At 35.8% G+C, this 15147-nt stretch overlaps 1 protein-coding gene across 3 annotated transcripts in view; it reads right to left on the minus strand.

Annotated features, from left to right (window-relative positions):
* Positions 1–3917: 3917 nt before the first annotated feature.
* The window catches only part of LOC149800357 (cytosolic phospholipase A2-like), a 182671-nt gene continuing 171441 nt past the window's right edge, over positions 3918–15147 (minus strand). For all 3 annotated transcript variants that reach the window (XM_089959981.1, XM_089959980.1, XM_089959979.1), the window contains 8 exons: positions 14524–14638; positions 13955–14092; positions 13357–13449; positions 11901–12150; positions 10556–10701; positions 8480–8658; positions 6720–6906; positions 3918–6269 (listed from right to left, as the gene is read on the minus strand). In XM_089959981.1, coding sequence (XP_089816107.1) covers positions 5548–6269; positions 6720–6906; positions 8480–8658; positions 10556–10701; positions 11901–12150; positions 13357–13449; positions 13955–14092; positions 14524–14638 — 1830 coding nt within the window. In that variant the 3' untranslated portion in view covers positions 3918–5547. The remainder of the gene's footprint in view (positions 6270–6719; positions 6907–8479; positions 8659–10555; positions 10702–11900; positions 12151–13356; positions 13450–13954; positions 14093–14523; positions 14639–15147) is intronic.

Consider the following 15147-nt stretch of genomic DNA (forward strand, 5'->3'; position numbering starts at 1 on the left):
TAAATTTAAATTTATGAGGCAACATACAAACTTGAATATGTGCGAACGTAAGATTAGATCTCAGTAATGGCTTTTGTATATCATCTTAGACTTAATCCGTCAGTTGCAGAATAATGTCTCTCGCTAATCGAAATCGTGATATTTGTCACGTGCCCGCTACGAACTTCTTACTAACCCCGGAGAAGGACGGACAATTTAAAGGCTAAATAGTTCCTTTTCCCTAGTCAGCAGATCTGACTGTCTACGTGTTATAATAAAACATCAATAAGGTGAAGACATAACAATTTAATAAACTATATCAGAGTATTCCACAATTAAAAGAAAATGTTTCAATGCAACTGATTCCAATCACTACACGACCTATCCCAAATTGACAATTAATTCATCCCGCGAAATTCATAATGGGAGTGCTTCCTTCTCGTGTTCCTTCTATGTCAATCATCTGTAACTTCCGCCTTGTATTCCTTTCCCGGTTCTCCTTGTATGTGCCTCCACGTCCTCTCCTCTCTAATATTCGGGTGACGTCCGTTGCCGCCAGGAAAGCTTCTTCAGGAGCTTTTGTTCCCATCTCGCGCGAAGTCCCTCGACTAAATTCCCTCCCTTTTAACGTGAGCACAACTTCGTCACACGGAGCGTAGTCTAGTGTCTCCAGCTTCCTACGATTTTCTGTCGCCAATGTCAAGACGTCCACTGATTCTTTCACAATGGATTAAACAGAATAATGCCTGATTGCGTGATAAACCCACCCAAAATTGGATTATCTTAGCTCTGATTGGATACTGGTGGTCTCTTTGAAAACGGTCTGGGGTGGTATCACTGGGGTGTTACAATGTCGTGTTTCCGGTCTCCAAGCCTCTGCTGACCGGTGAGAACACTGCTAATTGCAAACAGAGTTTCTCTCCCCGCGGCAAGTTTCTTCAAAGGAAGTAACTGCGAACTTGAAGTTAACGCAATGGCTAATTCACGAGGAGCAGGTATATTGTTTGTTTCAGAGTCGGTCTAAAGTCGTATTATTACATATATCGTATTGACATTACCCAAAGTACTTTGAATCACGAATTCCGTCAGAAGACATTTATAAACATGAGCAGGAATTGTTAATAAATGTTCTCACACAACTTGACAATGTTGAACTGCGATCATACAAAATATTCAGGACCTGTGTTCTGTCCCAAAACACACGTTAGCGTCGCAAAATTAGTCCGATTTTTTATTTTGATTCAGTCCGAAAATGATAAAAGCGGTCGTTTTAACTTACTAGCTAGGTGCCTGACTAAATATGTTTATGTGGACAATAGTAGCAAAATATGGTCAAAAATCCATGAAAAGATGAACGCAGAGTATTTTAGCTAGTTTCCTCCCACGATGCCTCTGGACCTATGAATGATGGTAAACGTTAGGACAAACCGGCCAAAGAGAGAGAGAGACAGAGACAGAGAGAGACAGAGACAGAGAGAGACATACAGACAGAGATAGAGTGAGAGAGAGAGTGAGAGAGAGAGCAAGAGAGAGAGAGTTTTATCGTCTGTATTAATGTTATCAAAGCAAAATAATGGGTTGGATCAAGTATACATATGTTAAAATATTTTAATTACCTCTTGTTGGTTCGTCATTTCGCTTAGTGTCTATTCCACGCTGCCTTCCATGCACCGGTACACGAAAGGATAAGTTTTCATGTGAATGACGTAGATAACTTGTGTTTTGCTATGCTTTCTTCATTAAAACAATATTTCATGTTTAAACCATAAGTATGTCGTACATTGATTTAATCAATGTGAATAAAAATAGAAACTCATTAATGAAACAATCAACTTATCAAATTGCAAATATTTTGTAAGGAAAGGATGTGATGAGTTCATTCACTCACTTGCCTATTGTCAATCTTAAACTCCGTTCAAAAAGCAAATATATGTATTAGTATGTGTATAAATAAAATATATGTACAGTATGTATGCTACGTCATTGATATACCACTCGTTGTATACATTTTTCCTTTAAATGAAACTCGACAGTCCTCGTTTTCTATTAACTCTGGTATATCATTGATACAGAGTACATAGCATAATATACATATACATATACATGTATACGAAAGACCAAATTAACTATATGCAAGGAAGAAATATACAATATAATAGTTTCTGTAAATAATTTCACGGTCCACTCAGTCGGGACAGCGTGACACGTAAATATTACGTTTGACATATGGGATAGACTCGCCATCTATTGTTAACTCCGAGGGATGGAATCTGTTCTGTTTGGGGCATGAAATGATTTTTAATTAGGACTCGATTAACAGTTAGAGATCGATAGAGTGCAATGTTAACGCAAGGCCAACATCAGTAAATGATGATTTGGATCACATAACTGCAGATGTTGCTTCCATTATCTTATATTTACTGTGTTTAATTATAACGTACAAATTGTGATACAGCTGCCAAGCCTTAGTTTATTTCTATATTTAAGATTGCTTTTGTTATTCATTCAAAGGAAAAATATAACGTGATTTTCTCTCTAGACTTAGCGCATCAACAGTACGTTTTTTGTTATCCCTAATTCATTATAAAATAAGAATGCGTTTTAGTGCCATTAGTAACATGTAAGTTAAAAAGGTGTGTTATTGTGATGTTGTTGTTTACTGAATGGCATAATCATACCAATCATCATTTGTGTACAACATATGTTCAGCATAAGTGGATGGAGAATAGCAAATTTAGTTAGCAATGCAAATTCCGGGGCAAAGTTTACGTTTTAAATATATCCAACAAATCTTTGTATCTGTATGGAAAGACAAACACTTCCACGTTCTACTGCCATTTCCTTATTACTTTAGACCCTCATTTTAAATACAAACTTAACTCCATAAAGCCAGGGTATCCCTTTTTTGGTGTAAAGCAAAAGTCAACTTAGCTCCACAAACCAATACTACTAACACTTCTCAATTAACGTACAATTGTGTGTCCGTCTTAGACTGTCCAGCCGCTGAAATATACTTGTTGCAAAACTGGATAACCATAACACCTTTTATTGTTTTGATCTTTTCACTCGGAACTCTAATAAGTAAAATCGGTAGATGTTCTCTTAGATGTTTCCGTGCTTTCACCCACATTCGGTTTGCTTTTGACCTTATCTATCTTTAAGAGTATCTAAGTCAAATCCCATTTTGGGGCAATTCCGACAATTTATTCGCGGTAGATTTGATTTTGTTGGTCAGGTCAGGTAATAATTTATCGAACGTATCAAGACACTGTTCTGCTTCCACACTTTTATCTACAATGTTTTGTGTCTTTTTAAAATTGTTCAGCCCTTCATCGTGCAACTTCCTATCAAACGCGGTGAGTGTAACATCTCTTATTGTTTTGATCCATTCAAAGTTGCAACAAATAAACTGTTAGTTGTTTTCATGGATCTCAGTATGCTTTCGTGTAATTTTGTTTTGTTTTTACGTCATTTGTGTTTTATTATTATCTATGTTAATAACAATAGTTTTGGGCAACTCTACGTACGAGTGTCAGCTGTTGTCTTGATGATCAGGACCGTAATATTTGTACCACACGTATGTTCATCTACCGGTAAGTATACAGGATTCATACGACATAAATCAAGGCAAGAGCTTGAGACGGATTCCAAATATTTACTTGTATTTAAATATATTAAATCTCTTAACAATCCTGCTGTCAAATGTTCAAGGTACTAAGTGTACTAAGTGTACTAAGTGTACCTTGAACATTGGCAGCAGGATTGTTAGATTGTTTGTATGTACTTCCTCCTAGTTTAGAAATTACCTGTGTAACACACATACTTGTACAGCATCATGGACAACGATTAAATTTTCTCAGTATGAAATATTTAGTGATATTTAGATGTAATGACGAAACTGCAAAGGAAACGTTTATGAACAACAACGTATATCAAAATCTTTGTTCCAATGTTTTTAATCCAGACGGCAAACTACGAACATATAAAATGATAAATTACGAACACAGAATTGAACATAAAGACTAGTATGCTGATGGAAAAAAAATTTAGAATTATTTCAGTGTGGTTCAGATTTATGAGTACAATTTTATCAAAAGGCTGATTTAAATTTGGTGGGTAATGTGTAGGTTTACAAAACCATAATGAGATATTCATAGAAGCCGTCATGAGCCAATTTTAACTCTTTAACTTAACAAAACATTCATTTAATGGAATCTATTGTTCTTTTAGACTGTTTCTTTTAAAATTGTTTGTTCTAACTACACACAACTAAAATATAAATAATAACATAAGTATGCAGGAACTACATAGGTGATATACCCAACTAATAAAAATTCACTTTTTATATTTTCTAAGCCATTTTACCTTGGTTAACAATTACACGTAAAGACTCATTAAGATTACATTGCTTGTATCATTCATATCTTCCGTACACATAAGTAAATTCTAAAAAGATTTTAAAATGTAATTATTGGGGAAAAAATCATTAACTACAAGCATTTATAAGCTATACAAACTTGTATCAACCACAAAGAGGCTGTCAAACATAATGTAAGTAAGGCAAACCAGTTTCTATATCAACATGGACAAAGCTGAGATCATCACCACTGGTAGGAATAGAAAACAAGATAATTTCAACCTCAAGTAAATAAACATGATATTCCGCACAAAACCATTGAAACATTGTTGGAGAACTAGATATTTACCCAGACATTGTATCCACACGGTTGGATTCATATCCAAAAATATTATATCTACAATTGCGGAATCATATCGCAGCTAGGGTGGAATCACATCCACTGACACAGTATCCACAAGGGTGGAATCATATCCACAGACACAGTATTCTCAAGGGTGGAATCAATGCTGTTGCGACTATTTTGTGTTTTTCACTGCGAACAGAAAGATACATTTGGAAATCCACCTTTAGTTTTCACACCCAGTCTTCAGATTTTTGGAATGTTCCTGAATTTTCTTCGGCTCTTGGGCGTGGGGTGGGGGGCTGAATTTACAACTCCTTTCAATGAAGTCCACAAACAATTTCACATCTGAATTAGTCATATTAAGTCAACTTTTCAATTTAACCCGAAATCAAATAACATGTACAAACAAATTAAGAAAAATATATTTAACAATTAGCTGATAAAAGTATCAATCAAACTAAATTAAGAATCTGGTAACAGATAAATTATACAATTGGTCCTGGACAACCAACTAAAATGTTTTAAGAAGGTTGACTTGAATTGTCTCTCTCTCTTTCAAACTCCTCACCGTCGTTTACAATACATTTTTGAAGAAGATTAAATTGCGCACAAATCTAATTTTAAAAAATCTCCATTCTCTGCATATTTGTCTCAAGAACCATGCTTTCGTTTCGATGATAGATCCTGGGTGATACTCTAATGGTAATTGGCTGCATCCTGAATAATAGTCGTTAAGATGAGATAAACATCCTTGCCATCTGACGAATGATGCGTATGAAAGCGAACGGTGTTATAAATATCTATGCCATCTGACGAATGATGTGTATGAAAGCGAACGGTGTTTTACACATTATCACCACATTTATCACTGAATTGTAGAATAGTACACATCCTCACCATCATCATCTATTGAGTTGCATCTGGCATCATGCATATCTACCGGTGTTGGTTTTCGGCGTCCAGGTATATTTCTGAATTTGATGGACGTGGAAGACTTTGAAGAGGGAATAACGCTATTTTCGGGTCCACTCATGGTATCAAAATATTCGTCCGATTCAAGCGGCTCAGTCGTAGTTTCCTGTGGAACTTGTGCAGATTTTTGTCCTTTTTTGGTGATAACCCTCTGCCTTGAGAACTGCCTCCGCTTTTCATCTGCAACTGAATTTGTAACCTTTTTGTCGTGGACCTCCTTTTCCTTACTTTGTCCATCCACTATGTCAATGCTCTTCTCCTCAGAAATTGTATCCACTAGAGTGGAATCAATATTTTTGTACTTTCCGCTGCGAACAAGTGAGACAAATTTGGAGAGTCGCTTCTTGTTTTTCTGACTCACTCTCTTCAATTTTGGAATGTCCTTGAGTTCGCATGGCAGCTTCGGAGGGAACAAGCGCTTCTTTTCAATGCACTCAGCTAATATCTTCTTAATTTCTTCCACGTTCCACAGCGTATTGAATTCCGTGAGTTTTGACAATCTGTCAAATGCCAGGTGAGTATACTTGAAGTTGAATGTAGAGTAAGGAGTGGATGGATCATCGAAAATATCAAAGTCAGCGAAAGACATTTCTTCTTTCGTTTCTCTTAAGACACCTAAGAAAAATTAAATATGCTAATTAATGTGCAGAAAACAGATAATAGGAAAAAACAAACGGTTGTAAACGCTAGCTTTAATTGACAGATTTATTTTACACTTATCAGATGCAACATTCCAATGCTGCGTCAGCTTGGAAATAAATATGCATGTAACTCGTTCTATCAAAGACAACGAAGCAATTGTACGTGTATATTGCTTGTCACATTTATTGAGATTGACTTCAAATGTACGCGTAAATGTAGGGTAAGAATTAAGCCACTAAAAGGTGTTTATGCCTTCTTCGTCAACTATTTCTTCTGTTTAGAAAAGAAAGGCCATTTAGGGACACACACACACACACACACGCACACATTGATTGGCACACATAATAACATAGTAGAAAATTGGGTTTTAACATCTGACCACATTACGAAGAAAGCTGCACAAGACTACTGTGATTGACGTACCTGGTTGGAGATAGTTTCTGAACTCGATATTGACTAAAGGAAAGTGTAGGACCACCGGACAATGGGGGTCATCTGGATGTTTGAAGATATAAAGCTCTTTCATTCCTTCCCTGTCAAACACTGTGGTATCTATGGGAGGGAATGGTACCTTATGGATTCTTGCCCATTTCTCCGCTAGCAGAAGTTCCTGAAAATAATCAACAATACAAAATTTTAACATAAATTCAAGGACTGAGCTGAGAAAAACAATTTAATTAATTGTAATTATAAAATATGTTTCAACAAACAAAGTTATAAGTGAGATGTTTTTTGAAAAGCATATAGTTGTGGAGAATACGACCACCCTAAATGATGTAATGTGCACACAGCCCTATGTCAGTTGATAAATATAGTCTTTTCTAAAGCAGACAGGAACTCATATTGAACATTTTAACTTATATGTCAAACTGTAACACAACCACTGTGTGAATAACTGTTTGCCTTGAAACGTACAGGCCTATGAATTTTATGGATATAAAACACAATCCATGAACTGTTTACCTCAAAAATCACTGACGCTCTCCTTGTAATCACGTATGTAATGCATAAGCCCTATGTGAAGATTATACCTTGACAACCACAGACATACTTATGGTAATTACGGATATAATACACAAGCGCTGTATGAAGAGTATAACTTGACAACCACAGACATTCCTACAGTAATTACGTATATAATACACAAGCCCACTGTGAAGAGTATACATTGAAACTCAGATATACTTCTATTAACTACGCATATAATACACAAGCCCCATGTGAAGAATATACCTTGACAACCACAGACATACTTCTATTAACTACGCATATAATACACAAGCCCATTCCGAAGTGTATACCTTTAAACTCACATACTTATATTAATTACGCATATAATAAACAAGCCCATTGTGAAGTGTATACCTTGAAAATCACATACTTCTATTCATTACGTATAAAATACGCAAGCCCTGTGTGAATAGCATACCTTGATAACCACAGACGTACTTCTAGTATGTATATAAATATCGAAATGGAGCGTATGTATGATAACATCCCATATAAGACCACCTCAAAAAATCTTTATTAATATTAAAATGTACAAACAATAGAAAAGATGATGCTTTGCAAATAATTTAAAAAAACAATTAGAATCCTCTACAAGAATCGCATCAGTAGTATCTGTGTAGAGTCCTTGTGTGTTGTACTTTGCCTGGAATCACAAGGTGATCTACTTTGAAAGAAGTCTATGCGAGATGTGAAAGAATATCATGGTCATAATGCAGTTTGCGATTCGTGCTTATAATGCGAAATGTGGGTCATGGTCATAATGCAGTCTGCGATTCGTGCTTATAATGCCAAATGTGGGTCATGGTCATAATGCAATTTGCGATTCGTACTTATAATGCGAAATGTGGGTCATGTTCATAATGCGAGGTACGAGCCATGGTCGTAATATGAGATGTCAGTCATGGTCACAATGCGAGATGAGAATCGCAGTCATCATGCGACGTGCGGGTCTTGCCGATAATGCGAGATATGAGTAATGTTCACACTGCGAGATGCTAGTCATGGTCATAATGCGAGGTACGTGTCATGCTCATAATGCGAGGTATGTGTCATGCTCATAATGCGAGGTGCGAGTCGTACTCATAATGCTGGTTGTAGGTTATGGACATTATGCGAGGTGTGAGGTACTCCAATAATGCGAGCCATTGTCATAATGCAAGTGTAGGAATTACCTTGAATGGAGGAGATGAGTCGCTCGGTCTTGCACTGAAGTCAAAAGACAAGATGATATCCACACGACGTTGTGGCCTCAATGCTACTGGATACGGAGAGTTGAATGTAAGTCCAGCATCAACCATGTACAGATGTTTGACATTGGTTGGGTGCATTTCAAACACGGCTTCAAAATCATCTGCAAAATATGAGATTGATGATTTAGAATATGCATATAAACTGTAACAATACAGGGCAGTTGAACTAAGTTAGATGATTTATTTTTAATAAACTGCGATTGTTGACTCACTTATAAAAACATCTGAGATGTTTCTCTGTTTAAATTGCGATCTTACTTTTACAGCGACAGACGATGCCTTCGATCTAACACAGGTGCTCAAGTTATTGTACTGTAACAGGTACAAAAGAACTTAATGTTTTATCACCAGACAAAACATTCTTTACAAATGTCACGTCAAACTGTGATATAACAAAGAATAAAGTTCTATACAAATTTCACGTCCAACTGAAATAATAACCAATTAAGTTTTTTATACAAATATCACTCTAAACGATTATGCAACAACTAGAAACGGTGTATATTAATGTCATTTGCAACTGTAACATAATAACCAGGAACTTTCTATACATTATTACGTCAAACTGTTACATAACTGACAAATATTTATACAAATATCGTATCAAATTGTGACATAGCTAGCAACGTTCTACACAAATATTACGTTAACTTAAATCTTAACAAATAAATGTCACGTCAAAGTGAGACATAATATTTATCAATGTTCTATACAACTGTCACGTATAACTAGCAACGATCTATATACACGTTACGTCAGTCTGTCATAACAGCTACCAATGTCAGGTCAGACTGAGGCATAGCAATTAGCAACGTTTTATACAAATGCCACGTCAAACTGCGACATAAGATCTAGCAAAGTTCAATACAAATGTCACCTCAAACTGACATAACAGCTAGCAATGTTGTATAAAAATGTCACGTCCAACTGTGACACAAAAAGTAGTCAACACCCATGAAAATGTCACGTCAAACTTTGATATACCAACCATATAAAAATGTCATCTCAGACTGACATAACATGCGACGTTTTAAACAAGGTTACGTCAAAACTGTAACAAAGCAAGTAGCAACTTCCTATACAAATGTCGCGTCATATTCAAAAACAACAACTGGAAGCGTTCTATACAAATATTACGTCAGTAACGGTTCTATTCAAATATCATCTGAAATTGACATGACAGATAGCTAAGTTCTATAGAAATGTCACTTCGAACAGTGACATAACATATTGCAACGTTCGATACAAACGTCACCTTAAAAAAAACTGTGACATAACATTAAGCAACATTGTAAAGACTATCACGCCAAATTCTAGCGTGACAACAACCAACGTTCTATATGAAGGTCACTTCTAGCTATGGCATAGCAAATAGCAACGTTCTACACAAATTTCGAGTCAAACAGTGTCATAACAGCTAGCAACGTTCTACACAAATTTCGAGTCAAAAGGTGTTATAACAGCTAGCAACGTTCTACACAAATTTCTAGTCAAACAGTGTCATAACAGCTAGCAACGTTCTACACAAATTTTGAGTCAAAAGGTGTTATAACAGCTAGTAACATTCTATACAAATGTCACCTCAAAATGTGACATAACAACTTGCAATTTTCTAAAACAAATACCACGGTAACATTTGTTTCAACAACTAGCAATGTTTTCTATGCCAATGTCATGACAAACTACAATCTGAGTCAAAACAATTCTGCAACATTCTATACAAATGTCATATATTGTGGTATAATAATAATCAAATTTACATCCATATGTCACGTCAAACTGCGACATAGCAACTAGCAACGTTCCAAAAAATATTACTGAATGAAGCAATACATTGAAAGTGTATAGACAGGACCGCGAACACGTTATCATACGCCATTAAAGGTATAAAATTCATTGGATAATTCAATATGCCACGTCAAACCATAGAACTGTATTAAATGGTTTGCATTAAAGCACATCTAATGAACACACATGTAAGAAACTGTCCGTACTGACCACTGATTCTTGAGTCTGGTTGGTCCTCGGAATGCTGGGGAGTAAAAGGAGAAAATGGATAGGTCTGCTGGAGGGAAAGTCCTCTCATGAAGTTATGAATCACGCCAGCCCTTCCAGCTCTGGTGCTCAATAACTCGAAGTTCTTACTAAAATTGCAAAATTAAACATACGTTCATTTATTTCGATTCAATGTTACTCAATCTAGACCTTCAAGTACATCTAAGCTATAATGGACCAAATATTGTTATTAACTGAGATGACAACCGTTACATAGATCTAGCAATTTATATAGGAGATATATGTGTATTTGTAAATACCAGATAAAGGCCCGCGTTATTTTGTCCGAGGAAACGATTGTAAGAAGTAGTGAAGAGTAACAAAATAACAACACTACATCTACAAAAATACTTGTCAATGAGCAGTTTTCTCCGCATTAATTTTAAGCACATAAATTTCACTTTTGATATCTGTCCATAGTAAACAATATTTGGTGGGCAACACTAAATGCACAAGCAATAATGTTGTCAGTTTCCAACAATTGGATTAATGTTCCAACAATTGGATTAATGAAACAACACAAAAATCTGAATCTTTTCATTTCTTGCAAAAAATCTTTGATCAAGTTTATTCAATATACATTTTGTACTTTCACAAAGTTTCACTCACGTGTTGTTATATCTATTATGAAAAACGGTATTGTCTTCAGAATCCAAAAGAGGTAACGAGTTAAAACCTTTTAAATCAACTCTTTGGATATTGAAGAAAGACGTCTAGTTTAGATGTATACATAACTATAAGACTACATTGCAGTTTCGCAGGGTACAAAAGCCACCATATTCCATACGCTTCATTTGCTGAAAAAGCGTCAAAGTAAATCAAATAAACAGAAAGATTTTTGGTCGCTTGTACCTCAGCCAGTTAAATTCCCTTATGTAAGCACTGGTCCATCTTGTACCTCAGCCAGTTAAATTCCCGTATGTAAGCACTGGATGGATCTTGCATCTTAGCCAGTTAAATTCCCGTATGTAAGCACTCGATCCATCTTGTACCTCAGCCAGTTAAATTCCCGTATGTAAGCACTGGTCCATCTTGTACCTCAGCCAGTTAATTTCCCGTATGTAAGCACTGGATCCGTCTGCAGACTTCAGACTTAGTTCGTCCATCGCATAATGTGCCAGGAGATATGGATCCATGCAGTTTGACAAAAATACTCCGTACAACACAATACGTATAAAACCTTATCTGATGGTGCAATATGCGTTGGCAGATCTGTGTCAATGGTGTTTGCAGATGGATCCGATATTTAGCGAGTATAAATAGTAAGTTATAAACCTCCTATACTCACTTTTCAAACAGGCCCTTTAAAAATGAATGCCAGTATCCCTTGTTTTTGGTTCTGCGTGTCGATTCTCTGACCCTTGAGACCCCGTGTCCGTTGGCAGCACCACCACGAAGATCTTGGCTGTCATCATAACCAAAAATGTTCGCCCGTTTAGAAACTTTCGGAGGTCTGTCCTTTGCATCGGATGAATTCTCGTCATCGCTCTCGCTACTATCGCTGCTCTCATCCGCCTGGTTCTCTTCCAACTGTTTAACTGATAAAATAAAACACGTGGTTAAAGGCCGAGACCACATTATAAAAGCGAGCAAGACTTGATCAAGTCCATTCTGAATTTAGCTGCTAGTGGAAAATGCTGCTACTTATAGCGAACTGATCCATCTGTTACAGTTATTACCTGAGAGAGTGAATGGACAGGTAATACTTAACACGTTTACAGTGCATCATATGACGATCAAAACACGTTAATAGCCCATAAAACAAGAAAGGAACAACTTATGTGTTCGTGCACCGGTCCTACGTGCTCTGACAATATAGGTATGCAATGATAAAGAAATGCATTTGTAATAATAAGAATTTAAATGGATATTTTACAGGATTATTCAGAAATCTTGAAAATAGATTACACGCTAAGCATGAGCATAATACGGTCTTTCATGCAATAAATATTCAAGTTTCAAGTTTCATACGTTTTGTAAACTACAAACTTCTGGTGTTTTAAAATGTATATCAGTTATAATAGGCACTTGTGGCAGAGTACCATAATAATGCTTTATCGTTAGTTTCTAATTCAACTCACCGTTTCAAGACAGTATCTCATGATAAGTATATTTTACAAAAATTATCTCGGATTCTCTTTTCTCGTATAACTTAAGGCGTTGCTCTTCAATTGTAATTTCATTAGCATTTCTTTTTAAACTGTGCTTTTATTGCTTTATAGGGATCCCAAATAGATTAGAAGACCCCTTATCAAAATTTCTCAAACTGACTGATACTTAAAATTAAGAAATGTTAGGTTGGACAAGGATTAAAATCATCGAGAACGTTACTGTCATAATAAACTATTTAAATCGATTTATTACTCACTATAACGGTTAATCATAAGTACGTATATAAGAAACGGATATTGAAATTACTCAATTATATACAAGTATTACAACTGTGTGTGGAAATTGACGCAATAAGTAGCTGAAAATGATTCAAATGGGTTTCCCTCCATTCATTCCAAATAATTACTAATACTTCGAACCGATGTATATTGTGGGTTTCAATTGTATTGTTTTTGCCCCAAAAATGATAGTTGTTTTGGTAATTAATATCCTTAATTGTGGATGGCGTCTTTTTGTTTCCCCTGAAATATCATGTTTCGTTGAGTTTTTAAATTTCTCGCTTGCACCAACCATACATCACTTAAAATTGGTACACCGCGAACAACAGTAGTGAATTCATTGTAAACACTTACCCATCTCCTGGCGAATCATTTCTACTGGATCCAAACGTCTATTATCCTCCAGCAGTCTCTTAAAGAGGATGCAGAAGGCACTTCCCCATATGCCTGCAAAAACATCACAAGTTAAACTTTATTAAAAGTAGCATATATGACATTCGGAACACGTCATTAAATAGTCATCAAACCTTTTATTGGAAACCTTATCAAGATGTAAAGTCAACTACTATCCTGAAATTCATTCTTCAGGAGCCGCGGTTGCTAGAGTTAGACTCTAAATTTCGTGAGTTCGATACTCGCCCAAGCCATTCTGAATCAGCTGCCTCCGGATCACCTTGCGAATAACATTAACTCCCATTTTCTCTGCATGATGAAACCAATGATGTGTTAAAACCAACAGCCATATATTTAAACAAAATCCGTCATTCCTGTGTATACCCAGTGGTTGTACTCGTCTCTGTAGATTCATTGTCTTACAATTATAACAAAATAACTTTTCCAGGACTGTCTGGGATTTTTTCTTCACATATGTGTATCAATCAAAATTTGAATCTATAGTATTTGTGTTCCAGTATAAATCAAAAGTTAATGATTTTAATCAATCATTGCTCACCTTGAAGGAAGTGAAGTGGTGGTTCCTCGTATTGTGTGCACAGTTTGCCCATGAAGAATTTGCTTCCAAATAGTTCGGACCTCATGAAAGTGCCATACTTTGCCATGCCAATTTCATAAGGAGAAAACTCCACCCATTCTAAACACAACAATAGCATATTAAAAGCTAAACTCACGGCTTACAAACACTGTGATGATAAACAAAATTTGTATACAACGCTGAATGAATTTTGAAAATGTTTTTAAAACATAGTAATAAATATGCATCCAAACTTAAAATTAGGATGTAAAAATGGCGATAAAAGCAATTTAAATGAGGATATAAGTCTGACGATAAAAGCTATGTAATGTGCCTAAATAGGGTCATATTTGTCTATATGAAAAGGAAATGTCATCTGGGAACCCTTCTTGCTATGAGCAGAATCAGTTCCGGTGTTTACGAATGTTTCTATGTATCATCAGTAAGTCTTACTTGATTACTAAACACAATACGCAATCTGATTGTTTGCAAACAAAACTAATAACAGCCATGAACATGAACATCTCACGTATATAAATAAAAAACATTACCCTGAAAACTTCTGGCGGAACGATCCTTCTTGACATGAACGCAAGTTAAAATAGGTAATGGGACCCCTCCATCCGCAACTTTCTCTCTCACGTCCGTAAGTTTAGCATCCAGTCTCTGTAAAGCAACATTTATTCATCACGTCACAGTTCATTACATTTGCCAAGAAGTGCATTTTGCGCAGGTCCTAATAGATGTCATGGTGATATAAAAGTACTAAGATTCAGCATAAAGAGTCCAAGTATTCCTTTCACTGCCTTTAATTAAGTTATCTCGTGCTTGCTTCGTGGGTAGGAATTCAAATGACAAACTATACACATGTTAAAGTACATGTATTCAAGTTTTCATACAGTGCGTAAAAATAGGTTTCAACGTATTCATGTTTTCATACAGTGCGTAACAATCGGTTTAAATGTAATTCCAAGCATGGGCAATAACATATTGTGCGGGTAAAAGTGTTATTTCTAGTTTCCCAAAATAACACATATACATCACAATACTATTCATTGATATTAAATAAGGCAAAGGAACATTTATCCGGAACTACAATATATTGTGCTTTCTAGATATCAGATATTTGCAGTGTGCATCGATTCCAAAATGAATTAAATCAGTTGAGGTCTTGG

The sequence above is a fragment of the Sinohyriopsis cumingii genome, chromosome 5 (genome assembly GCF_028554795.1).
Source record: "Sinohyriopsis cumingii isolate HCF-2022 chromosome 5, ASM2855479v2, whole genome shotgun sequence".
NCBI lineage: Eukaryota > Metazoa > Mollusca > Bivalvia > Unionida > Unionidae > Sinohyriopsis > Sinohyriopsis cumingii.